This window comes from Ptiloglossa arizonensis, chromosome 13 (assembly GCF_051014685.1).
Source record: "Ptiloglossa arizonensis isolate GNS036 chromosome 13, iyPtiAriz1_principal, whole genome shotgun sequence".
Taxonomy (NCBI): Eukaryota; Metazoa; Arthropoda; class Insecta; order Hymenoptera; family Colletidae; genus Ptiloglossa; species Ptiloglossa arizonensis.
In genome coordinates, this window is record NC_135060.1 from 289,232 (window position 1) to 314,841 (window position 25,610).

General features: G+C 29.0%; 6 protein-coding genes and 1 long non-coding RNA gene across 14 annotated transcripts in view; 4 read left to right on the forward strand and 3 right to left on the reverse strand.

Moving 5' to 3' along the window:
• The first annotated feature begins 79 nt into the window (after window positions 1–79).
• On the forward strand, window positions 80–8,191 carry Akhr (Adipokinetic hormone receptor). 3 transcript variants are annotated; one of them, XM_076325308.1, is made up of 9 exons: window positions 80–892; window positions 1,810–2,058; window positions 2,360–2,621; window positions 3,117–3,265; window positions 3,707–3,812; window positions 4,756–4,963; window positions 5,109–5,232; window positions 5,310–5,442; window positions 5,520–8,191. In XM_076325308.1, exons 3-9 carry the CDS (start codon window positions 2,367–2,369, stop codon window positions 5,589–5,591), a joined length of 1,047 nt encoding a protein of 348 aa, XP_076181423.1. In that variant the 5' UTR covers window positions 80–892; window positions 1,810–2,058; window positions 2,360–2,366; the 3' UTR covers window positions 5,592–8,191. The 3 variants fall into 3 exon arrangements, with proteins under 3 accessions (XP_076181423.1, XP_076181422.1, XP_076181424.1); XM_076325307.1 differs by lacking the exon at window positions 1,810–2,058; XM_076325309.1 differs by lacking the exons at window positions 1,810–2,058; window positions 5,310–5,442; window positions 5,520–8,191 and having other exon boundaries at window positions 5,109–5,236.
• On the reverse strand, window positions 6,049–11,353 carry Pgant7 (N-acetylgalactosaminyltransferase 7). Of its 6 annotated transcripts, none has more exons than XM_076325303.1 (13): window positions 11,211–11,353; window positions 10,975–11,019; window positions 10,714–10,883; window positions 9,992–10,197; window positions 9,720–9,886; window positions 9,366–9,573; window positions 8,996–9,172; window positions 8,670–8,913; window positions 7,964–8,185; window positions 7,417–7,515; window positions 7,218–7,343; window positions 6,981–7,127; window positions 6,049–6,790 (listed from the first exon to the last, which is right to left on the reverse strand). In XM_076325303.1, exons 3-12 carry the CDS (start codon window positions 10,861–10,863, stop codon window positions 6,987–6,989), a joined length of 1,740 nt encoding a protein of 579 aa, XP_076181418.1. In that variant the 5' UTR covers window positions 10,864–10,883; window positions 10,975–11,019; window positions 11,211–11,353; the 3' UTR covers window positions 6,049–6,790; window positions 6,981–6,986. The 6 variants fall into 6 exon arrangements, with proteins under 6 accessions (XP_076181418.1, XP_076181421.1, XP_076181420.1 ...); XM_076325306.1 differs by having other exon boundaries at window positions 6,049–6,430; window positions 10,951–11,019; XM_076325305.1 differs by having other exon boundaries at window positions 6,049–6,747; window positions 10,951–11,019.
• Window positions 11,354–11,508: 155 nt separating this feature from the next.
• On the forward strand, window positions 11,509–14,398 carry LOC143153959 (dnaJ homolog subfamily B member 9). The gene is made up of 3 exons (XM_076325644.1): window positions 11,509–11,698; window positions 11,806–11,977; window positions 13,401–14,398. Exon 3 carries the CDS (start codon window positions 13,558–13,560, stop codon window positions 14,173–14,175), a length of 618 nt encoding a protein of 205 aa, XP_076181759.1. The 5' UTR covers window positions 11,509–11,698; window positions 11,806–11,977; window positions 13,401–13,557; the 3' UTR covers window positions 14,176–14,398.
• A 1,322-nt stretch (window positions 14,399–15,720) lies between these two features.
• On the reverse strand, window positions 15,721–17,981 carry Vps37b (vacuolar protein sorting 37B). The gene is made up of 4 exons (XM_076325283.1): window positions 17,529–17,981; window positions 17,221–17,392; window positions 16,666–16,748; window positions 15,721–16,573 (listed from the first exon to the last, which is right to left on the reverse strand). The coding sequence occupies exons 1-4, from the start codon at window positions 17,658–17,660 to the stop codon at window positions 16,304–16,306; spliced, it is 657 nt and encodes a 218-aa protein (XP_076181398.1). The 5' UTR covers window positions 17,661–17,981; the 3' UTR covers window positions 15,721–16,303.
• A 571-nt stretch (window positions 17,982–18,552) lies between these two features.
• On the forward strand, window positions 18,553–20,762 carry Mrpl44 (mitochondrial ribosomal protein L44). The gene is made up of 5 exons (XM_076325643.1): window positions 18,553–19,026; window positions 19,096–19,462; window positions 19,949–20,033; window positions 20,134–20,437; window positions 20,506–20,762. Exons 1-5 carry the CDS (start codon window positions 18,966–18,968, stop codon window positions 20,625–20,627), a joined length of 939 nt encoding a protein of 312 aa, XP_076181758.1. The 5' UTR covers window positions 18,553–18,965; the 3' UTR covers window positions 20,628–20,762.
• A 2,592-nt stretch (window positions 20,763–23,354) lies between these two features.
• Window positions 23,355–25,091, reverse strand: LOC143154026 (uncharacterized). Its single transcript, XR_012993962.1, has 2 exons — window positions 24,005–25,091; window positions 23,355–23,928 (listed from the first exon to the last, which is right to left on the reverse strand). It is a non-coding gene; the product is annotated as an uncharacterized LOC143154026 (long non-coding RNA).
• The window catches only part of Smr (nuclear receptor corepressor smrter), a 96,729-nt gene continuing 94,939 nt past the window's right edge, over window positions 23,821–25,610 (forward strand). The window contains exon 1 of the mRNA XM_076325766.1: window positions 23,821–25,260. The gene's annotated coding sequence lies outside the window, so the exon portion shown is untranslated. The remainder of the gene's footprint in view (window positions 25,261–25,610) is intronic.

A 25,610-nucleotide genomic window follows, 5' to 3' on the forward strand; every position in this document is an offset into this window, starting at 1 on the left:
GTTACGATTTAACACTTGACCCCAGATTACTGGACCAAGAGTCTATGTACGTTTGTAAATCTCAGTTGGCTCACGAAATCGGTAGTTCTTCCTCGGTAGCTGCCGCTTTTTTATAATAAAGTTACCATTCGTTGACAAAGATTTATCATTTACGTTAACGCGTCCCGTAATCGAGATACTTAATAGTTCGCTGTGTTCCAATATCGACGATATCAATTTGCCGAAGAAACAAACGGTGTATCAAATCATGGAACATCGGCAGAGATTTTGCTCGAGTAGTACACGTTACTTGACTCTTATTATTTACGATCAGTAAAATAGACGTTTACGTACTCGAAATGTACAACAATTGCAAAAGATAAAGAAACCAAAGTTTCACGGTCCTTAAGCGTCGATGCCAGTACAGGGAAGAAAATTCAAACGGAAAGTTACCACATGGAATATATTGTACGACGGATACTTTACCAAGGAATACGAAGAAGATAATTCAACGATTGGACGTATCTCAAGAAGTACCGGAACAACGGAATAATATTGCGAACGAGCGAGTGAAAATGAAAGAAAAATAATATTTAGCAATCGAACCGACATCGAAATGTTAAACAATTTGTAATCGGAAGAAAAAACAAAAATCGGCAGAATCGTTCGACCCGATATTCGCTAAGAAATGTTCGAATAAAATGTACTTTCAGGGATGTTTGGGTTCCAGGAATTCGAACAAACGTTATGCATTAATTGGATGATCCGTTAATTAGAAATCCAAGTTCGAAAAAGAGAAGAGATAAAAAGAAGAGGATGGAAGGCGATTTTTGTTGTATCCACAGTGTGATCAAAGTACAAATTAATAATGCGTTACTTTGAGGCGGTCAGTAGTCTATCAAATTTCAGCAAGGTGAGTAAACGTAAACGTAAGCTGTCGATATTCATCGGCAATATATCGAAACTTCGATCTAAATGCTGGATACCGATACCTGAAAAATTTAAGGTTGGATTTGTAACGAGAAAAGATACCAACGACGCGACACGACGTAACGTGCCTCTGATCCAGATCAACGAGTGGAAATATCAAGGGATACACGCGTTCTGCACGTGACGGAACGAACGCGATAGAAAACAATTAAGGGCAGATACTCGATACTTCGGGGAAAGTATCGGGGAAGTATTTTACCGCGTAAAAGAGGGACTACGTTGCTTCACACGGCCTTGAAAATGTAATCATCTTTCGCGCGGTAGGATACGTTTTAAGATCCTGCGCTCAATCTCGATCGAAATACCAACCCCTGATCAGTTTCCGTCGCGTTCGTTTCGTTACGTGCAAAACCCGTGTATTCCTTGATTTTTCAGAATCGAGGCTTGCTTTTTCGCAAAAACAACGGATATCTTTGTTCGTGGAAATCAAATTTCGTCGTTATTCTACCTAAAAATGTAGAACGAAACGATAGTTTGTAAAATATTTTAAACAAATGTCTTTGCTATCGAATGAAAGAAAAAGATACGATTTGTTGAAATTCTGTCAACCGACCACCCTCTGTACCGTCTATAGAAAATGATACGAAAGAACTTTGCTAAAACAAAAGTTGGAAGAGTGAAAATAATTTGATACGATTAAATTCTATTATTACGTAAACTGACATTTACTTGTAAAATTTTGTCGCAACGCTACAAAATTATCTTTCGCTATCCAGTGATTTTTCTTTTTCATCGAAAATTGTACCAAGTGTACTGTACGACTATTTTGACGAATACATGATTTATTTAATTTTTACTTCCTTTCGATTACTTTTTGGTAATAGAGTTACTTTTTGGTAGGTGTTGTGAAAATTTGCACAAGAGCTTCTTGTCAGATATCGCGGATCGAGCTACGATCGCGATATAATCTATCTTAAATTCTACAATGTGTTACAGTTGTTCATTCATTCGAACACATCTGTGACCGATACATACTTAAGTTTCCAATTCTCTGCGGATACATACTATATTTTTAGCTAATCAAAGATTTCGTTAATTTCTAAATAATTTTAATAACGATACAAGTGTAATAAAAGTAAAGCCTGAAAGGTAAGCAAACGATACATTTTACTATATTACAAATAATACACGTGAAACAAGGGGATCGTCGTTTCTCTAGTTTTAAATTTGTTTAAAGTATTCTGGTAGTTGAAGTTTTCCACTGTTGCTTCTTTTTGTTTCGAAGCTAACAAAACAATGACTCGATTTCCTCAAATTTGACGTAGAGCGTATTATCGTATATTTCAATTTTATCGAAATCTTTAACATTGAGCAGAAAAAGTATTCGATTAAATTTGATAATTTGATGCGAACTAGCCAGTTTGCTAAAACGAATTTTTCAATCTTTAAGGCACACTATGGGGATTACCATAAAAATGCCTACATCCACGGAATTATCCAATTCGAGGGCCAACAATTCGAATATAGTCGAACTACCGATCGATATGCGCTTCAACGAAGGTCACCTTGTTAGTATTGTCATTTATAGCGTATTAATGATAATATCCGCTGTGGGGAACGCAACTGTATTAGTATTAATTATGCGCTGTAAACGTGCATCGAAATCAAGAATACATATAATGTTGATGCACCTTGCGATTGCCGATTTACTTGTGAGTACGACACCTTATATACCATCGTATTGTTTTATAAACACTCGGCTGAAACGAAAAATTAAATAATAATAAATTTAAAAGTCTTTTCTTTTTCAACGCGAAAGTGGATCGAAATATTTCTATAACTCGTTGCGTATCGACGAGAAAGAAATATCAGTTCCAAGTTATCCCGTTCGAATCGTTTGACGAGCTGTCCGTCCTGCTAACGCGAGGCTTCGAAATCGTCTATTGTATACGCGTAACGGTTCATAAACGATCCCTTGAAAAATCGTACAGACTTTGAAATTTTATTATAAAGACGAAAAATAAAGTGTTACGGAAAATGATGGGCGGACATACTTCCACGGTATATTAACATCCATGCGTTGCCCGGAAGATCCTATTTTCGATTGAAATAGAAATTGAAATTGAAATTGAAAACATTGTTCTTCGCGTTACGTTCTGTACTCTTTGAGATACGAAAATAATTTTACACAAAGAAGAAATTTCCAGGTTACTTTTCTAATGATGCCGCTTGAGATTAGCTGGGCGATCACAGTATCCTGGAAAGCGGGCGACGCGATGTGTCGAATAATGGCTTTCTTCAGGGTGTTCGGTTTGTACTTATCGTCATCCATTTTGGTATGCATAAGTATGGACAGGTTGGTATAATTTTCTAAAGTAATCGCGTACAGAATTTACTTTTAACTCTTTTAACGACGATAGAACTGGTTGAACCGTTGCACGGTGATTCCCGTTTTCGAGTAAGAAAATTGGTACCATTTGGAAGCGGGATAGGGGACGGGGGATAGCGACTTTTATTTAGAAACTAGGAATTACTGTACGCTGAGAACTATTTTAAACGATTTTGATTCTCACGACTATATTTATCATATTTTGAACAGTAGATTTCAACGAAATCAACGAAAGAATTAACTTGGTCGGTAGAAGAAGTTTTAGAACTAAAAATCTCTACTTTCTACGTTACTTTTACCACACTCGGCATTTATAGAAAAATTTCCATTTAAAATCAAATCTGCTCTTCTCTTCTATGAATTTGTTTAGTATAGATTTATCGACGAAAGTATGACATTTTCCTTCAGATATTATGCCATAATACGGCCTCTCCAGCTGTGGGATGTTGATAAAAGAGGGAAAACGATGCTGTGTCTTGCATGGGTAGGATCCATTGTATGCTCAATGCCTCAGGTATAGTAATTACAAATAATTGATTGTTAACTAAAATGATAATAACTATTACTTTTTTTTCTAGACACTAATTGACAGTTTGCAGTAGTTACTAAATACAATGCATCGTTGTACATATTATTTTAACGTTTATTGTATAGAGTGGGCCACATGCATTGAAACGTCACAAATAGTTTTCTCGGAAATAGTCGGGGACGGTGACAGTGAGATAAAAAAAGAATTGAAAATGTATAAAAAGAATGTTACTTATTTATAACAAAATCTATCCGAAAGTGTAAAAATTGACTGTCGTGACAATTGAGAAAAGAAGGGTGATATAAGTCTAACTCTCTGGGGTTTCGTCAATAACGCAGCATTTGTTACAGAAGTGTACAAGTAAAGACCAATATACGGAAAAGAATTTTCCAGTTTCCGTGCTAGATGGAGAACTTTTCGTAAACGTGCGATAATAATTTGCAAGAACTGCGTACATCGGCAGTTTTTTAAACTTTAACGATCGTTTATAACTATTTGGAATCAGCAAAAATTAATAACTCCTGGACCGTTAGATTCGAAAAACTCTCCTCTATCGTTTAAGACCAAACCGATATCCCAATCGTTTCTAATTTTACCTAATAAAATACCTCGTTTTTATCGAAAATGAAAATCCTGGGTTCTTGCAAAAATGTGTGCTTTTCGAAAACTGAGGGTGGTGGAACAATTCTGCTCCCGGATTCGTCTTTCGGGCCATAAATAGTATTATATAAGAATCGTCCAATGGATATCGCAAAACGGAAAAAATTTGTGTGATTTGTTGCATTGTGTTATCGATACTATGATTAAACTTTAATTAATAATTTTTCCTCTTATTCTTACCTTACGTTCTTATCTTATTCAACCAGTACTATTCAGCTTAGAACAAAATAATTATTTGTGTCTACATGTATTTACATATTATTTTTAGATGGTAGTATTTCACCTGGAAACTCACCCAAATATTACTTGGTATTCACAGTGTGTTACATTTAACACTTTTCCAACATATACTCATGAAATAACATATTCCCTCTTTGGAATGGTCATGATGTATTGGTTTCCTCTTATCGTGATAATATACACTTACACGAGCATTTTGTTGGAAATATGTCGAAGAACAAAAAAAAGTGAACACGGTATGTTCAAATATATTTTCAATTTGTATTAGAAGCGAAATGTATAAATAAAAATTAACACACGCTTCCCTGATCGCTTGAAAATGTAACAACAATCGATGTTAAACGATTAAGAAAAATTTAGAAACACTTAAATTGATTTCAGATAAGATTCGTCGCTCTTCCATGGGGTTTTTAACGCGGGCAAAAATACGAACTCTAAAAATGACGGTAATCATTGTTGCTGTGTTCTTTATTTGCTGGACACCCTATTATGTCATGAGTCTTTGGTAAATACTATTACTTATTGAAGTTCTCTTACCTTGGATAAATAGAGAGTTAACGCAAAATAAATGTACATGTACAGGTATTGGATCGATCGACATTCGGCGTACAAAGTTGATCAACGAATCCAAAAAGGTCTATTCCTATTCGCGTGCACAAACTCCTGTATGAATCCTATCGTTTACGGTGCATTTAATATACGAGATTGCAATAAGGTGAATGAATCTCTTGTTCTTTTTTCTCTGATAAATTCAAAAGTATCTAAATATCTAAATATTATACATTGTTTTAGGCATCTGTACGGCCAACTACTTTAGAAACTCGGGTCACTCCCTTGTCTTTGTCGCTTAGACTTATAGACTGATCGTACTTATATACAAAATATATAAATGCTGCAATTTTAAGACGTCAAATCATTAGTATCAAATTTGATTCTAACCTACGAACGTAAAATCATTAACGACAAGATCAATGATGTATAAAAAGTACATAAACTTCTTCAGAGTTAGAGATAGGAAAATTAAAGTGCAATATACTTAAATAATGATAATAAATTATTAAATATTGATAGGGTTAACATTTACACTGTAAAGCGCTTATTATGCAATTCAAGAAATAAGAATTAATAATTAAAGTTCCGATGAGATTATTTTTCTATAAATAAGAAACGTTAAAAAGATAAACATCGATTTTCTTAAACGGTACATACATAAACGTAACAGAATCTGGAACTGTGAACATGTGAATACAAATAAGATCGTATAATAAAATATATGATAGGAGTTACAGTAGTCGAAAAGATATAAAACAGAAAATTATGACAAATTATTATATTTGCTTCATTTTATTAGTACATTATCTTTGAAAAACATTTGTTACGTTTTTTACATTATTATAAGTAACTTCTTACTTGAACCTATGCGTTAAATAATTAAAAAAGATTACAAAACTACATCGGCAGCATGCTCTTTTAATAGGAAACAGTAAAAAAATGGAAACACACATTCTTACAATGATGTAAGGAAAATGCACTCCAAAATGGTTTCAACATGTATGTACATTGAAAATAATTTTTATAGAATAACAGTCTTCTTTTTTTTATTTCGAGTGTAAGGCGCATTTGATCATAAGAAAGATGGTTTTTCCAACTTTATCCCGTCTCTCAAAAATTGATTAAAAAAGAGCAAAATTTAATTTGCAGTGCTGTAAGATAAACTACAATGTAAAAAGTTTATCTAACATCGTTTAAAAGGATTCCAATTATTTTTGTATATGAATACCAATGTTACTTTAAATAATCTCAGTGATTAAACAATCTCTGTTATAAATACAGTTGCAAATCTTATTTCAATAATGTTAAAATTATATAGCACCGGTATTCTGCGATTGTTCATAACTATTTATTGTTTTCAAACACATTGTTTTCAACTTTTCGATACAGCATGATCAAACCGCGCAGCGATCCTAGCGGCCGAGGTACCAATCGGCCACTCCGAGAAATTTTTGAATGGTGACTATATCTATAACCGACACGTGTACCAAAAGCGTTAAAGATGAATTGTACTGCAAATATTTGTATCTCATGAGTTTCTTCAAATATCAATTCTTCTTAACAAGAAAAATATTTTAAAAGGTATACCTTAACTACGGTTTTTTTTATAAAAGAAAAATAACTGATGCGTAAATAATATTTTACCGGAATGTATTCAATTTGGCGTAAAACGTTTCATATACAAGCAGCCCTAGTACTTACATTTCTTCACCACCGCGGATGAATTTTATGGAAAGACCACTGTTGATACGTATTATTAACATCGCAAGGCATTAGAGATAACTGTCGTGTTTGAGGATGAAGTGCCATACACTTTTTGTGCACTCTGTGCAGTAGCGTTTTCGTTGTCTGTAAAATTAATTAAATTTAAGTTCATTCCCAAACAAATTTTGTATTTCACCTTTTAAAATATATACAAACACGCTTGTTGGTTCTTACTTCATCGTACTGCCATGGACCGTCTACGGTTCCTAATCGGCAAAATACATATTTTACACCTTGCCCGTCAGCTGACACGCATCGTTCTCCTATTCCTAATTGACCTTTTGTGTTTAGTCTAACCAACTGAAAAATATGATTACATAAGTCGCTATTTATAAATTAGTAGACACCTTGCGTAAAGGTGAACCAAACTTACCTGATTATTACCAAATCCATGACAGTGAGATGTAGCCATTAAACTGGGAGGTGAATTGCCCATTGTGTCCAAACATGTGCCTGTTGCTATATTTAATAACTAAAATTTAAAAATACGAATGAACAAATTTCGTAGTACATACACAAATATACAGTCAGTTAAAAAATTCTCTGTACATTGTATAAGAATTTATTTAAAATTGTATAATTTTAAAGAAAATGCTAATAAATAAATAACATTTATTAACAGTGCAAAAAAACGATGTTACGATGTAACATCTTTTCTTAATTTTATAATTAAATCTCGAATTGCAATTGATATTTACATTTCGGAGAAATTATTTAGCCGAAATTATCACTATTTCCTTTAAAATTATACAACTTTAAATCAATTCTGGTAGGGTGTATGGAGACTTTTTTGATTGACTGTAGATATGATGCACATATGTACACTGTACAAAATGTTTGAAATGAAATGAAACGACATAAACTGAAAGCAAAATATTATTGATATATAATATTTTTTATATAGGCACTACTACTGTTACCTCTCCCCAATGTATGTTCGGTGGCAATTCTGGAAATTTATCAAGAACATCGTAAGCCACATTCTCCATATACCACTGAAAACTTTTACATCCTTTTCGTTTCTTAAAAAGCAATTGCTCTGTTATATCACCATGATCGAGTAGTTGAGCTAGAGGTTCCCTTGTATAAAAAAATTCTTTATATTTGTCATCAAACCAAGTCTCAATAACTCTTTTGTAGTTCTGTAAAGAAATTTATGATTTTTGTAACTGTATAATAAATTATTTATAACATTTTCAACTATTATAATTATAATATGTCTTTATAGTGTATATTATTAATTTTCACAAGAATTCAATAACATTGAGAAAATGAAAAAGGTAATAAAGGCACTTTAAGTTTCATAGTATTTTCAAAACTTTCGTTTACTCATTAACAATGAGATAAATTTTTTTCTAAATGAAAATATTAGATACGAAGAACGAGAATTAGATCAATATAAAATTACTCAATATTTTCGACTTATAAATTAGATATTAATTAATCATGTAGAAAGAGAACAATTTTTCAAACTATATTTTAACAGAATTTAATTGGATCTACTAGACGTTATTAGAAGCATTTATTAATATTATTTATTACTGGATAAAAATGCTAATACCAAATACAAATAAAACAATAGTCTACATATTAATGAAAATATTGTAAAAATTATATTTCGCTTACTACAGTTATTAGTGGTCCTTTCTTTTTCTGAGCCAATTTACCAAATGTATAAGGCATAAATCCTCTATACACATGACCAACATGTGAACATGGTACCCAGAGAATACTTCCACCACACTGCCATATTTTAAATGATAATTCAAAGTTCTCTCCACCCCAAACAAGTAATCCATCATCATATCCACCCAATGACAAAAAATATTCACGATTTATTGCGAATAAACCACCAGCATGAGTAGGAGACCTAAATTAAGTTTTACCTAATACATACATGCCAAATAATTTTGTACTAACTGTATAAAGATATCTTTTTTAACACAAATTACTTGTACGGCATGCTGTTGTACGGTCGTGTTTTTTGTTCTCGTGCAGGAAGTTCATTTTCCTTATATAACATTCCCCACTCAAAAATGCCTCGATATAAGTGTCCTTCTTGGTACACAGGTCGATATTCAAAAGTTTTATGATCAATACCATCTATTATAGGAACTGTCATTACAGTTCTAAAAATATTTAAAAACAATGAAAGAAACGATCATTTTACTTATGATAAATATGAAATATTTGTTTTCTTAATATGCGTAAGATTTCTATCTAAAAATTTTTCTAAAATATATATATTCGAAATTCAAAACTTTAAAAAAAACATTATAAGATACATCTATTTTATATTTCATTATTTTCATTACTTTTTACCTGTCAGCAGCTATTGGAGCTAAAAGAGGTGGTAACCAGTTAACATTAACTTCACAGTGAGCATCCAAAAACACTATGACTTCACCCTTAGCCTCACGTGCACCACGCGATCTAGTTCTTATTAAACCTTGTCTTTCATAATTCCTAATTAATTTAACTTTGCCACGCCACTCTTCTATGTAGAATTCCAAATCACCTTTCAAATTATCTGTACAAATATATATTAATCATTGTGAAATAATCAGCATCTTCCTTTTCTATATTATTGTTTAATAAAATAGTATTTGGTGTTTACTTTAATTACAAAATAAATTATGAAAAATTTCTGTTTTAATAAAGATATATTTGATTTACCTTTATCGGAAAAGTCATCAACAAGCAAAATTTCCTCTAGAAATTGAGGAGGAGTACGATTTATTATACTGTGAACAGTTCTCATCAATACAGACCAACCTTCATTGTGAAATACTATGATTACACTGGTTCGTGGAAGTACCTCTGGATAATTCCAATGTTTACATCTATTAATTAAACATGTAGATTTTGTATTAGTTTAGTATATTTATAAAGTTACTACAAAATTTCAAATTAATTAAAAGGAAAAAGTAGAATTAACAAAAACTTACTCAGGCATTCTTGTATCAGGAATTGATCTGTCTAACGAAATTTCATCAGAGCATATCATGTTCATTCCGTACTCAGACTCTGATTGTTGAATATCATTTTGCTGATCATCTCTCAGGATATGAGGTTTACCCCCTTCTCCAGGTCCATTTCTAAGAGGTACATTTTGTGACTCAAAGTCACTAAAATCCTTTAATAGAACTGGAACCTGAGATATAATATTACAAATAACAAACTCTATGAAATGTAAAGATCAAAAAGTATATTATCCTTTACTTGAAAAAGATTACCTTACATTTGTTATTATTCTTAAATGATACAACATAAAAATAATAAATAAATTTATTTGCCAATACAGTTTAACATTATTATTTATTAAATTTATATTCAGACATTTTATTACATTACTTTCTCTTCTCAAGTAACTTCGAAATGCAAAAAATAAATTTGATTTACTCTATTTTTGATGAATATCAATTAGTTTTTACAGTTTGATATATTAGATATATCAGAGCATGTGTAATATATTAGAGAAACAATCAGAAATTTTTAAGATTTGTATAATTATATGTTATTTATTTGCCAAAAACTTTTAATAAACAACTCCGTAAAATTATTGCTTAAAAATATTATGTTTATGTAAAAATACTCAGTGTAAAAATTATTCTAATGTTTCGGTGGTCAAATGCATTTGTTAGAATAAATAATCTAACATTTTATTTACCTGTTTACTCTTTAAACTCTCTGCCCAATATTCTTTAAAATTGATTGGTTTATCAAAATAAAAATTAAGAATATATAACATAAAAAGAACAAATACACTACATATAATAATACTGAAAAAGCGATTCCTTCTTAACTGCACAATTCTCATTTCGTTTAAGATAATTGTACCTGAAAATAAAAATGCACAGGTATAATTGTGTGAAAGATTGAACGCATTATATATTGAAAAATTTACGTGAATATAAGAGTGGTGGATGACCTCTGAATTCATGTGTAGATGCAACCGTTCAAATACTGAAAACTTCTAATAAGAACAAAAATTTATGAGCACGCAACAGAAATAAATGAAAACATATTACAAAATATTTTAAACATCCCAAAAATAACATAGTAAATTACTATTGCTTTGATATTCACATAATTCTTTTAAAATTAGGATATTTGTTGAAATATTGTAATGACAGAAGTCAGCAAACATATTAAAATGTCAATTACCTTAAGTAAAAATGCATAAAAGATATTTAGTAAAATAAATGTCAAAAAATAATTTTTCAAATGTATTACATGGATCTTAAAAACTATATTGCAATGAACTTAATTATTTCAAAAAATCTGAAGCAACGTCGCTTCACGAAACAGCCAACGTGTCTATTTAAACAGGTACGAAGTTACGAATAGGACCGGAAAACTATCGATAGTACTATCGAAAATATCGATGGTTTCTTACTATCAAATCCCTATCGATAGTCATCATTCTTAAAGAAAGGAAGACAGAAGATAAAATGGCCGGTGAACTCATTACATGGACATAAATGCTAATTTGTAGATGTACTTGCAATTTCTATCTTTGTTTATCTAATACTATATTATGCATACGATTATCTAATATTACATAAAATAGATACAAGACAAATTAGAAAAAAAAAAATGGATCAGTTTCTGTGTCAAAAGATTAGTAATCGAAAATAAATTATTTATCTCTTGTATGTCTTTGTCTACTCTGACTTATAATTCATTTCATATTTTCAATTTTAAATATATATTACATCGTCAATTAATATTAATTTACTATTTTTTACTTTACCAACAGCATTGCCTACGTGTTCAACAAATTTGTTTCGCTTCTATAGCTCACAATCTGATGCAAATAAGGAAATATACGAAATACTTCAATTGTGATAAGGAGTACAAAACAAATGGAAATACTACGAACTTAAAGAATCATTTGAAAAGATTTCACCCAAGTGATAAAGAAAATAAAGGTGAAGTTTAAAATAAATTCAAAACTACAGTGTATATTAGTAGGACATCTGAAACTTCTGGAAGCAGTGGAAATTGTAAATCCATTAAATCTATAAATTCATATTTTAAATGTAGTGTGTTATATGATTATAATTTTGTAAGAGAAAAAGAACTTGATCTTGCTTTAATGTGAATGATATGTTCAGATTTTCAATCATATAGTATTGTTGAGGACAAAGGTTTCAGAAATTTTGTTTACAATTATACTTTAGATTTGTGGTATAAACTATCCAGCAAGCATAAAGCAAAGAAAAACTATATCAATAAAAAATACAATAAAGATGTAATCATTTTAAAACGTATACTGTTACAAACTGAATATGTGACAATAACTTGTGATACATGAATGTCTCATTCCACTGAAATTTGCCTCTTGATTAGATGTCATTTCATAAATTCTGCATTTGGCTTAAAATCTGCGATATTGTCAGTAAAAAAATTAAACAACGTAACTAATCATATAGCTACAAACATTACAGAGATTTAACAAAATGTTTCTACAATACAAATTGCAAATTATTAAATTATATGTTTTTAATCTTTTAAACTATAAACACGTTCATCATTATGTAACTTGAAAAAAAGAAATAAACTATCGGAAACTATCGATGGCGGCAACTATCAATAGTTTTCGATCCTAGTTACGAACTTATCTTTCATCGCGCGCTTGTTCCAAAATGCTATTTTAAAAATTTGATAGCTATACCTCCCAGACTCACTACTAGAGGGCCATAAAGAATCGATTCTCACAAGTATTCTAAGGCATTAATTTCTTTCATAAAAAGAAATCTTTCTATTATGTTTATTCAATATGAAGATAAGTGCGTACACGAATCTGACAATGCAAAAAATAATGTCGTGAATAAGAGATATTTCAAACTAAAAAGGAAATAACCGCAGTAATGATCTTCAGCCATCTTGCTTAAATCTATTATTGATGCCATCTAATTGAAATGCTGTTCGTATTATTTTTGAAATGATAAAGTTTGTAGTCAGAAAATTGAAATTTCCCTAACATGAAAACAAGACTGTCGCATTATCGCACCATGCAATTTCCTATAGCAACATTGATGATTGTTACATTGTCATACAGTGTTATAACGGTTATAGTCATGGCCTTTACTGTTACATGAAAACATATCTTTACATATCTTTACAAATTTACCATAGGTGGCAAAAATTTATAATGGCGAATAATGTCGTATCACATTTGTAACCTATAAAACATTTGAACTGAATTACAATTATAGGCATAAATTCAAACTCGTCAATACATACATATATATATATATGCATCTGATAAAGATTTTTCTTCACTACATATTTAGTGACACTGTATTATATATTTTCAATATATATATAACCACTTTCTTTGTCGTCTAGGTTATCAGTTGACATTGTAAAGTTAAGGAGTTTCTACTTGTTACTGAAAAACGTATGAAATACCCATTTAATAAGTATGGTAAATTGTACTGCAATTTATAAAATAAATTTGTTTTGATGACACTCTTTGTGTCTGACATTTAAATACAAATGAAAGATGTCTATTCGATCATTAAAACATTTTAATAAAAAAATTTTTGCCAAATTATTATGGCAACGTGTATTTTCATATAATATGAAAGTAAATATGTCCACAAAGTGTAAAACACATTATGATACTTTGGAAATATCACCAAATGCTACACATAATGAAATAAAGTCAGCATATTATAAATTGACAATACAATATCATCCTGATAAAAATAAAAGTGATTCTGCAAAACAAATATTTCAAGAAATTTCAGCAGCATATGAAGTGCTTAGTAATTATAAGTTACGTAAACAATATGACAGAACTATTGCAATTCGGCAAGGAAATGTCAATGTCATACAAAGACCAACCAAACCATACGAAGCTAATTCGTTTGAAAAAAAAAATTTTGATTTTGATAAGTGGAGTCATCATCATTATGGAAGACAGCTTGCAGGAAGTTTTGAGAGAAAATTGCTTTATCAACAGTATTTAAATTACCAAAAAAGACAAATGAAGGAAAATGAAAGCACAAAATCTACAATAAAGTGGTCTTTTTTTCTAGGTGTTACCATATTTATTGTTCCATTTATTCTTGAGCGTTTAAATAATTATGATATACCATTAAATGAAAAACCTAAATAATACAAAATTATATGCTTAGTAAAATTAACTTAAATTATTTAAAATACTATTGTGTGGCAACATAATGATTAAAAATACTTTTAAAAAGCAACACAATATAAAAGTTTTACTTTATATTTGAATATTTCTTATTTATTAATATAGTATGTCATAGTAAAAAAAACCTGAAATAAAGAAGTAAATTGTGTTATGTATAATTGTAAATAAAACTGTATTCTCTGTAGTACATTAAAGCAGATGATGCAGTAATCCACTTAATTTATGTTGTTTTATAACTAACATATTCCACAGAAGCGGACGAACGTGTCATTTCATTCATTTCATTGTTTCTCAGCAACGAATCAATCCATAACATGCCTGATGTAAAACAATATAATTGATGCAAAAAAATGTTCTCATAAGTGTAACTACTAAAATCAAATACTTTACTATATACATAAAATATTTGGTATCTCCATTAGAAAACATTTCAGTAAATATTTAGAAAAAGGGGAACCTCACCGATTTTGATAATTTTTGAATATGTTGTAAAAATCTACATTTGAACAACTTTTTTCTGTAGATATAACCAGTGTTTGATATTAGTTTACAAAATTTTTACAGAAAACTATTACTCACTCAATGGATTATTGCTTATAGCTACATGTCTATGGCAACATATATGTAAGCGGTAGATCACTAATTGTTTGCAATTTCTGTAAACAGATAGAGAAGGCCAGCAGAGAATGTGTACAATGCATATACATACTTAAAAACTTAATTTGGGTAAGTAACCTAACTATTGTAACTACATAGTAAGTAATTTAATGAAGTAGGTTTGAATTAGATTTGGGTCGATTTATCTAATATAAAGTAACAAATGACAATACATTTTACTGTTAAGTGCAGATAATATTTCACCAAATATAATTTATTTAAAAATATTAAATTGATTAATATGTATTAAGTAAAATAAAAATGTATTTATAAGTAGAAATTTTTTGAGATAATAATTTACATAATTATAATTAATGTGGTTCTTATAATTTTAATCTACTTCAATATTCTATTACAAGTCATATTTTTTAAATATCAAAATATTTTTAACCATTTTAAATAATTTTAAACAAATTAGTTTAAAGTTCTTCAGTTTTGTCATTTTATTTTTGATTCCCTCTTGGTTATTTTAAGATAGGTAGGATTATGTTTCTTAATCATTAACATTCATTTTACAAGAAATAAAAACAAAGATTCGTTTTTATGAAAATTAAAATTTATATAAGAATAAAAGAAATCTATGTTTCATTTTGAACAGAAAAATAATGCAAGTAAGAATAATTAATAGAAACGTTCAATAAACATATATTCTTATATTAATATTTTGGTATTTATCAATTTTCACAGCATATGATTATATTCATATTACATTGCTTATTTGTGTAGTAAGTATAATACTTTCTATAACTATGTAAAATTTATGTTCATACATTATAATTTATTTATTATATGTTTGTAATATATATTAATATGTTACCATAATAATGTAAAATTCTGTACACTAATTATAAATTGTTTTTTTTATCAAATTTCATATATTTTGTAAAACGTAATTATTATGGTATGCTTCTAATATTACAGTAAATATTACACGATTTAGAGAAAATAATATACAGTAATCTTTAGATTTGAAACAAAATTTTGTACCTAGATTTAAAGCAACTTGCTGAATCAAGTGATTATTAGCTGTGCCAATAAAAAGGTATTTCATTATGCGCTGCATAGAATTTTATCTTCTAATGAAACTTAAAATTTATATATTTTTCATTATATCTTCTGAATTCCGCAAATGTGCACGACTTTAAATAAGGTTTTGTATGGATTCACTATCATCGAGAAAAATCCGCCAATCCATTGACAATAGCTTTGTAAAGACACAATAATGAATATAAAAAAATTTTATATTACGTTAATAGTTACTCTATTTCGCTCTCTTTCGATGTTGTATCCAATTCACTGTCCTTAAACGATTTCTTCGAGTTTGATCAGTTTTATGAATAAATTTTCAATCAATCTCTTATGTTCCAATATAGATAAAACATGTAAAAACTGAAGTTTTAGTTTACGATTTCTTCTTATATAATCAATTAACTTAATATGGTCTATAAAGTGATAAACCGGATGGCACTGGCATTGGCATTGAAATATGCCCAGTTGGATAAGGGACTGCAGGTGCTATGCCAGGAAAATTACCAGCTATTGGATAACCAGGACCACTGGTAGAGGAATGTGATTTTCTTATTAACTCCTTTAGCTTATCTACTTTGACTTTGCGTAGATGCATCAGCTTTCGTTGTGATAGGAATTGCTCTAGAAATTCATCTACTTCCATGTCTCCAGCCAAAAATTTCTCTACTACAGCCTGTTTATTAAAAACACAAGAGTATTCTTTTATACGAAAATTAATTTTATATTCAAAAATTTCAACAATTATGAGTATTATATACACTTTACCTCAGATTCTTCTTCAATTTCGGCAGCAGCTGTTTGCAACAATTCTAATGCGGTAGTGACAGTCATTTCCCCAGATTTTTCCTCTTTAAATACAATATATATATAGTAAATTATAGATGTTCTTCAAATGTTAATAATATACACATACTATATAATTAACACATTTCTTACTAAATCGAGTTTTTTGCGACCTTCTGTTCATACCATGGGAGTTATATGTGCTCCATATTGTCGAAACTAATAGTTTTACTTATCACATGTACCTTATAATATTTACAAAACTGTAAACATCATTATAATCAAGAAGAAAGTATAAACTATAGAAAAAAACAAAAATTTTGGTTTTAATAAATTATTATTGTAGTTGCACAGTTGGAGGTAAGTTAAGTTAATAAAGAACTCGGTATTTAATAATGAAAATATTAAATGGCCTGAACAGAAAATCTAAAATAAGGGATGTGTCAATTGAGTTTTACTACATATTTCTTTGAAATACAATGTTATTATTTTTAAATTATCAAATTTAAACATAGTTTGCATGTTATATCAACGTACTTATTTCATCCAGTTTTTCTTTTATACTTCTACAAAACATGCTTCCTTTCTCACTAAGCTCTTTTAAGATTTGTTTACCCTCTTGTAATTTTGGTTGTTTTGATAAATTAAATTCTGCCAACGATCTATTACTTGCCATTAACATTTCTTTTTCTGTTTCCCAATCCTTAAACTATTTTAGGAACAAAAATTGTAATTGCATGTAATTTTGTACAAATTTAATTTTTAGTTTAAAATAAGAATTACAATAATGAACAATGTGTATAATAATAAATTATATAATATAACATTAAATTAATAAAATTTACCTGCTTTATATCTTTTACAATATCTTCAAACTTGTCATCATTATTTAATAATTCGTTAAGTTCCTCATTACTTAGGTGCGAAAGTAAACCTAATGCTGCAGGTATATCAGGTTCTTGATTTGACTTGAACATTGTTTAATAGTACTTAGTTTGACGAATTATATTTAAACTCATGAATTAAATTCTGTTCTTAAACAGATTCACTATTAAACTATATATACAATATTTAACATTTATATTTTATAACGCATAAAACACTGTGAAAGGTTAAATGAAAGTACGTTTATCATTTTCATTTAATAAAAAAGTTTAAATAACTATTACGATATAAAATTAGATTTATTGAATGTGATTTGTTAAAGTTTGAAACAATTCTAATTACGCAAATTTTACGAAATATTATAAAATTATGATTTCACAATATTGTCCTGTCACTTGTACTCGCCATAAACTAACGAAAAACAGATACGCGATCTCTGTTTCCAAATGGAGCGTATTTTTTTGCGTATTCGCGGCCCATGGTGTAAAAAATACAGCAATGTACGAGCGCCAAAGTTATCAAAGTGTAGGCCGATAAACGGATAGGCTAAATGAAGATCTATTTTCATATGACACGAGTCACTACTTTCAAACATCTGTAATTGAAATGTCATGACAATATTTAAGTTTTTACGATGACAAATGTTGCAACATTCAATATTACTGAATTAAAAGTCATAACTTTATGTGATGTAAAGACAGTCCTTAAGGGTATTACATTATCAAGTGAAATAATTTTAATACTCATAATAAATTTCGGATCAAATTCTCCTTATTAAAAATCTCCAAAAATCATATCCAGATGTTTTAAAATATTATCTACAAACATCCTTCTCTCTTTTAGTTTCTTTATTCATTTTCTATAACTCGTAGACAATTTCCTAAAACAGCGAAACAGATAAGCCATTCATCACAATTTTTGTATCGTTACACATATTTCTGCCTTTCTAATTTCTTTTCCATTTGATTTCTCTTGTTCTGGTTAAGTATTTTCGCAACTTTTATTCCCAAACTTTTTCGAAATAGTATTTTATATAACCAAAAACCTACGATAGGTAGTTTTAACATTTAATCTGTTAATCATGATCTAGGGATGTTAATTTAGTAAGTGTGCATTTTTAGTAAGTAACCTATTATATAGTGTCTGATTTTCTGTGAGCGTAAAGCGGCACAAAGTAATATTTACGAATTGTTTAATCTTATTTAATGTTGTTAATTGTTTTAAACGTGACAGTACATTAAAATATAGAAATAAATAAATAATTATGATATATTATATAGATAATTATAATATGTGACATATATTTATATATCTTTAACATAAAGTGAATCAATATTTTTTCAAACGAAAAAAAATTATTTTGGAACAGACTCATTTTTTTTCTATAAAGTAAAAACATGAACAGGTTACGTTTATGTTATAAAAATCTCACAAGCATAAAACCTGTGAATTATGAAGGTAAATATTTTGGCTGAAATTTTAATTATATTTCATATTGTTTATATCACGTTTTAATTATAAACATAGGTTCTAGATGCATTAAACGATGGGTATTTCCAACTCAAGTAGAAATAACACATAGAAAAAGAAAATTACCTCCCCAACCCGAACCTAAACGAAGTCATTTTTTAGAATGGAATAGAGATGCAGAAATATATGCATTTAATCACAGACTTTCAGAAAATTTTAATATAAAAATATTAAACCAAGCATTTATACATAAATCGTATATTTTTCAAGAAGAAATGAAACAAAAAGAACTAGGAATAAAAGAACCTAAAGTTGAAATGGAACATAACGAAGATTTAATTGAGAAAGGAAGGGATATAACTTCTAAAGTTGTGAAGAACTATTTGACAAAATATTTGCCACATGTTCCTGAATCTGGTATTATGTATGTATAAAAATAAGTTAAATATTATATTTTAAATATAGTTTTATTACTTTTTAAATATATGTATAAGATATACTTAAATTTTGGTATAAATACTAAAGATCATGAAAAGATGAGATAATAAAACTTTTTATTTTTGAGACAATCAATTCTTAAAGTTAGAGTGAACACATGGGTTTGACCCTTTAGACTGTGTAGTACAATCCGTACAAACTTACATCTATATGATATTTTTCAATACTTATAGTCAGTCAAAAACATATTCAAAGTTTAATCAAATATTTGAAAATCTACTTTACAAGTAATTAAATGTAGTACGTAAAATTTGGAAAAATAAAGATATAAAGTTATTTTATTCTTGACTTGGGAATAACATATTCTTAGAGTGCTTTTACTTGCATAAACATTTCTTATAATTTTCTGAGAATATTAATATAAAGATGTATTAAAAAATATTAAATCTTTCTAATGGAAATTACATTTTAGAGCATTTCATGACTATCTTCTGTCTCAAGAAATTCTGGCCACAGCGTCTTTACATATTGGAACAAAGGACATAATTCTGAGTAGTGTTTGTATATATGAATCATATTTTTATATATATAAATACATCATTTATTGCATGTATTAAACTTCATTATTCCTTTACAATTTTTGTATTTGTCATGTAGGAACATCCCATAACAAATGAAACACAAGCTAAAACATTTTTAGCACTTGTAGCAGCACTTGCTGCAAGTGTCAATATCGATCGTGCAAGTACTTTTGTTCGAGATTTTCTGATAGTGGGATTAGCAAATAAAGATTTAACTGAGATATGGTGCCCAGAAGAACCATTTGAAATGTTAAATGATGTTATTTTTAAAGAAACAAATGGATCTGTAGAGCCTAGACTTATTCGACAAACTGGAAAAAATACAATTCTATCAGCTTTTCAAATTGCAGTTTATTCAGATAAACAATTCTTAGGTTCAGGTAAACACATAAAGTATGTAATTGAAAGTTTCATAATTAATAATTAACAGATATAATCCTATTTTTAGGATTTGGGAGAACTATTAAAGAAGCAAAAGATGTAGCTGCTATGAATGCATTATGCAAAATGTTCAGTTTACTCGATTCAAGCCAACCATTACGATTTAACTCAAAAATAGATATGTCTTGAAAATAATCACTGAATGGTATAAAATATCTATTAAACTTATACGATACTGAGTATTAGTAAAAGTGAAAAACTGTATATATAAAAATATAATATAATTATTACGATTTATATTATAATCATGTCCTATGTATTAAGTGTTTCATTTAATAATACCTGAAATATTGTTATACAAAATGACTCACTTAACATTATCTAAAATATTTCCTCTACTTACAGTACTTCAACAAAATTTTATTAACAATGTTATAAGATTTTGCTAAGAATATTATATGATAAAACTATTCTCATTCTAAGTTTGAGCATCAGAATAAAAATTATTTTAGGATTTTTTTTTACATAATATAGCATGTTTTTAATAGTATCTATCAGTAGCTTTTATGATTCAATCGACTTATAATTTAAAATTCTTCTAAGATTAACAAAGACTGTGTATAAACAAAATTGTCCATATGCTTTCAATGCCAATAGAAAGAATCTGCTTATTAATACAGATGTATATCAACGTTAAGAATGACAGTTGTCGTTGTTTATCAGCAATTCTCAACTTGCTAGATTTAATCAATATTCCATAGTGTTTAAATCTGATTATTTAGATTTCAAGTGATCAAATTGAAATACACTAATCAAAAAAAAACTTAAAGTGATTTTTATTTACAGAAAGTATATGTAGAATATACTTCCTTCAGTAGGAAATTTAGAGCAACGAAATCGTATTTAAAACAAACTAATTATAGATGAAAGAATTCAAAATCCTTACATCAGTTAGTGTAGTATAGATCAGCTTATAATAAATATCATGTAAAGGCATGATTTCTCAATCAAATATAAACTACATCTAGTACTATCATAGATTTGCATTTTTTAATTTGAAAAATCATATGGAATAATATTGTTTATGTATGATTTTGAATGCCATTGAATTGTAAATTCAGAAAGAACTGAGGCAGAAAGAAAAGAACTTTTGTATATATGATAGTGACTGGTTAAAAACAAAAACAAATTTAGATAAAAATACAGCAGAAAACATAAGATAAAATAAATTGAAAATGTATACTATTAAAAAGTAAAAAAGAAACAGTTAAGAAGAAATACAAAGATATAGAACACAATGGTTAGTAAAAGAATAATAACAGATCACTAATATAAAATAAAACATAATGAAATACTAAAGAGGTTTTAAGTAATATGAATACAAAACTCAAGAAATTATGAAACAAAACGAAAGCATTTAATAAATTCAAAATTTATACATAAATGTGTGGATATAATAAAAGAAAATGTATTCTTCTTACTTTAACTTAGTACTTCAAATTACTTAGTAACTTCTGTGCGATATTTACAATTAATGAATTCAATATATATCTATGCATAATTTATACATTAATATATAGTAATAAATACATATCATAAAGGTAATAATTAAATGCTTAAAGTATAATGTAAACTAAATATATGCATATGTGTTTAAGGTAAAAAAAATACATTTACATTAAAAATAAATTTCAAAAGATTATAATATAAATATAACTTTCTTTAAGGACATCTTACATACATATATATATATATATATATATAAAATGGTAATACATATGTGTATATATATATATATATATATACTGCTTTATTACGGATTACCTTTTTATAAAAATACAATAGTTAAGTGATGAAATTTAGTCAGTAAGATAATAACAAATAAATGTAAGTATAAATTCACTAAAGATAGAAGAGAACAAGGATATTAACGATCAAAATACGAAACTAAAATTGCTGCTTTTTAAACATTACAGGTTATATTCGTTTACCTTTAGTGACATCTTGTGCACGTATATATAATAAACTATACATGTACATAGAATGCAATGAAAAAATACATAATTGTACTAATAATGACCGTAACATGTGATGTAATATTTGAAATTTGTACTTGATATATGATTTTTATAAATTTGTATTCAACAAAGACTATAAAAATAGTAACATTAGAAGAATATGGAGTTAATAATTTAATAGCAACCTTATCTATTACAGTCGAAAATAATTAATTTTGTATTTAATGATTTGTTTATATTTTTATTTTTTTTTTTTCATCTTCTAAGTCCAAAACAAATATAAATGATTATAATAGCGAAATGTGAATACGAGAAAACACGGTACACACACACGCACACACACACTTTATATTATAAATGTTTTTTTTTTAAATATTAGATATTATATTACAATATATAATGTTATATTAGCAGCAAAAATGATTACGCATATTAATTATCTACTAACAAAAACCCAATCTATTTGGGCATTATTTTTCTAACTTGTACATTATTTTATATTTTACATTGTTTCTATTACTTATATTACACTGTATGTAACATCACAGTTTATATTATGGATGTTTTTTAAGATATTTAATCAATAATTATATTTATTAAAACTTTATACCAGATATTAACAAAATACTTTCCAGCATTTACAAACATAAATTCTAAATTTAAGTATTTTATATTAAATTATTCTAATCATAAGAACCTGTAATAATTGTTTATAATCTACTGCATATATAAAAAGGACTTTATATTACGTTTATAAAATTTTTATAATTTTCTACGAAATAAGAACATTGTTGCGTTAATTCTAATGACTATGCTTAATAAATTTGAGTTAATATTTTTTTCTTAGCAGATATATGTATGATTTATATGCGCGCGCGCGCGCGCGCGCGCGTGTGTGTGTATATATTATTCAAAAATTAAATAAAATTCAGAAATAAAAATGTTAAATGCTACAACACTTATATGTCGCCCAAAATTTTTCTATATCGGTCGCAGGTATAATATTGATTACTTATGATTCATGCTATCCCCTTTAAGGTGGTTCATCCTTGTCCCCATCCGCACTCCACCGCTTCGAGTTTCCGCCACTTCTACCGCCTTCTCCCTCTTTCTCTTTCCCTCTTCATTTTTGTTTCTCTTTTTGTACATTCGTCTCACTCTTTGTCCTCTCTGTTTCTTTCACGCTTTGATTCGTTCTCTGTCTATCATTCTTTCTCTCCTTCTTTCTTTCTTTCTCACTTATGAACATACACACATACACGCGCACGCACACAAATGTTCGCAATCGCACGTATTATCCCACTACTTGCTCTATTCCTGCGTGTAACGACTCAATGGCGCTGCCACACCCTTTCGCCATCGAGTAATCAGTGTTATTGTTTTATAGTTCCACTTCTGTTATTGCTCCTCCGTATAACATGTATAATGTATCGATTAGCGATATTTACAAACTCGGTGACGCGGTACATTTACTTAAACAAAAGAAAAAAGCATAATTCTTGCAAAAGTAGTTAAAATATATCAGTAATCAAGGAATGGCATAGGAACCTATTTGTGTGCTGTCTACGCCTCTGGATTCTTGGTGCCTGGGCCTGGTTTTATAGATACCATATTCTGCTCGTCTGGAAGCAAATTTAAAATTTGCAGCGTAAAATACAATTACGCGATTGAAGAATAAAGGAATAGTTGAATGTCTTTCATCACTACTCGGATACGGATACATTCCTAGACCCATTTATGAACATTATACTTTGGTTAAATATGTAGTTCACGTTACAATTTCTTATGTTCTGATCATAATTGTATAATGTTTTTCATTGTTAATTGAAATTAGATATTTCTTGTAACTTTTTTGAAATTGTAGTTACATTTCACAGAAAAGTTGCAATAGATAAATTTATTTTAATGATGTCATTCTTAACATTTTTCATTGTATTTGTTAAGACCTATAAATACTTTACACTATGGCTTTACCCTAATAAGAAATATGTATATGTAATAATACACACGCGTGCGCGCGCATGCACACACTCACTCACACATCCATCATAACATTTTGTTTGATCAACGCGAGCATCATGTAGTACTGTGTAGCTATCATGTACTTTAAGTTCATTATCTAAAAATTACAACAAAATTCATTTTAGCTGATTGTAATATATAGTAATTGTATAACACATAGTAGCAATGTATTCAAAAGTATAATACAATGGGCGTGACATGTTAGATGAACAAAAATACATTACTTATATGCGTACTAGAAATACATGCATTTGGAATATGCTAAACGTTTTTCTGAAATCTCAAGAGATTGGTGGAAAACTTTGTAGCCTGTTTAAGACTTGGTAGATCTCTCATTCTCTCGTGTACTTCGCCCCCTCCCCTTTTTTCTATCTCCTCCAACTCGGTAAAACGGGATTCTTTCCTTCTCTGGTCTGCCGTTCTCCGTACACTCGTGTGTTGGTGGATTGCCTGGCGTCCATGAAGCCTTTTGCGACGTTGCCATGTGTATGCCAGTAATGCATCGTTGCCGAGCCCTCCGGTACTATCTCGCTCTTTTTCGTTCGTTCGTGTGCTTGCTCGATCTCATTCAGACCTTTGGATGTGCGCGGCCAGGATCAACTATACACCCTCCTCCGGCAACGGCCGACATCCCTACCCATACTATTCACAACCCCTCCTTCCTTTCTCTTCATTTCTGTACTCTTCCCTTCCCAACCCTTCTCGTCCCTTCTACCGAGCCGCAAGGCAGCGAGTTTGCTTGTGCCCGATGCAGTGCCGTATATAGCATTTTACTCTGTGTTGTACGTATATTTGTAAAAGAGCAATTTTATAGAATTAACCATAACCGTGCAAACATGTATACATCTGAGCTATTTCGACATACATACAATCGCCTTTTTTCTGTTTAATGTAGAATTAATTTAAATAAGAGAAATACAATAATTTCATATGTTATATAGCGAAACATATGGAATACTTGACAAATAAACGATAATACGTGGAATATAATTCAATATATCCATTAACGCTTAGAAATAATTAATGATGTTGCTTTTAATTCACTAGAATCGTAGTTTAAAATGACACCTAATGTAATAAAAACTGTTGTTTAAATTATAATATTTACATATAAAATCATTTGTGTCTTTTC

What these genes read in the sequence shown, in the direction of transcription:
- Akhr (XM_076325308.1), top strand. Translation starts at nt 2,367, where the DNA reads ATGGGGATTACCATAAAAATGCCTACATCCACGGAATTATCCAATTCG. An exon ending in TTGTATGCTCAATGCCTCAG is followed by an intron (nt 3,813 to 4,755) that starts GTATAGTAATTA and finishes TATTATTTTTAG; the next exon opens with ATGGTAGTATTTCACCTGGA. An exon ending in ATATACGAGATTGCAATAAG is followed by an intron (nt 5,443 to 5,519) that starts GTGAATGAATCT and finishes ACATTGTTTTAG; the next exon opens with GCATCTGTACGGCCAACTAC.
- Pgant7 (XM_076325302.1), bottom strand. Translation starts at nt 10,863, where the DNA reads ATGAGAATTGTGCAGTTAAGAAGGAATCGCTTTTTCAGTATTATTATA. An exon ending in GCTCCAATAGCTGCTGACAG is followed by an intron (nt 9,173 to 9,365) that starts GTAAAAAGTAAT and finishes AAATATTTTTAG; the next exon opens with AACTGTAATGACAGTTCCTA. An exon ending in ATGGATTTGGTAATAATCAG is followed by an intron (nt 7,344 to 7,416) that starts GTAAGTTTGGTT and finishes CATATTTTTCAG; the next exon opens with TTGGTTAGACTAAACACAAA.
- LOC143153959 (XM_076325644.1), top strand. Translation starts at nt 13,558, where the DNA reads ATGTCTATTCGATCATTAAAACATTTTAATAAAAAAATTTTTGCCAAA.
- Vps37b (XM_076325283.1), bottom strand. Translation starts at nt 17,660, where the DNA reads ATGTTCAAGTCAAATCAAGAACCTGATATACCTGCAGCATTAGGTTTA. An exon ending in TTGTAAAAGATATAAAGCAG is followed by an intron (nt 17,393 to 17,528) that starts GTAAATTTTATT and finishes TTCCTAAAATAG; the next exon opens with TTTAAGGATTGGGAAACAGA. An exon ending in AGAAAAACTGGATGAAATAA is followed by an intron (nt 16,749 to 17,220) that starts GTACGTTGATAT and finishes TTGTATTTAAAG; the next exon opens with AGGAAAAATCTGGGGAAATG.
- Mrpl44 (XM_076325643.1), top strand. Translation starts at nt 18,966, where the DNA reads ATGAACAGGTTACGTTTATGTTATAAAAATCTCACAAGCATAAAACCT. An exon ending in AAAACCTGTGAATTATGAAG is followed by an intron (nt 19,027 to 19,095) that starts GTAAATATTTTG and finishes TTATAAACATAG; the next exon opens with GTTCTAGATGCATTAAACGA. An exon ending in GTTCCTGAATCTGGTATTAT is followed by an intron (nt 19,463 to 19,948) that starts GTATGTATAAAA and finishes ATTACATTTTAG; the next exon opens with AGCATTTCATGACTATCTTC.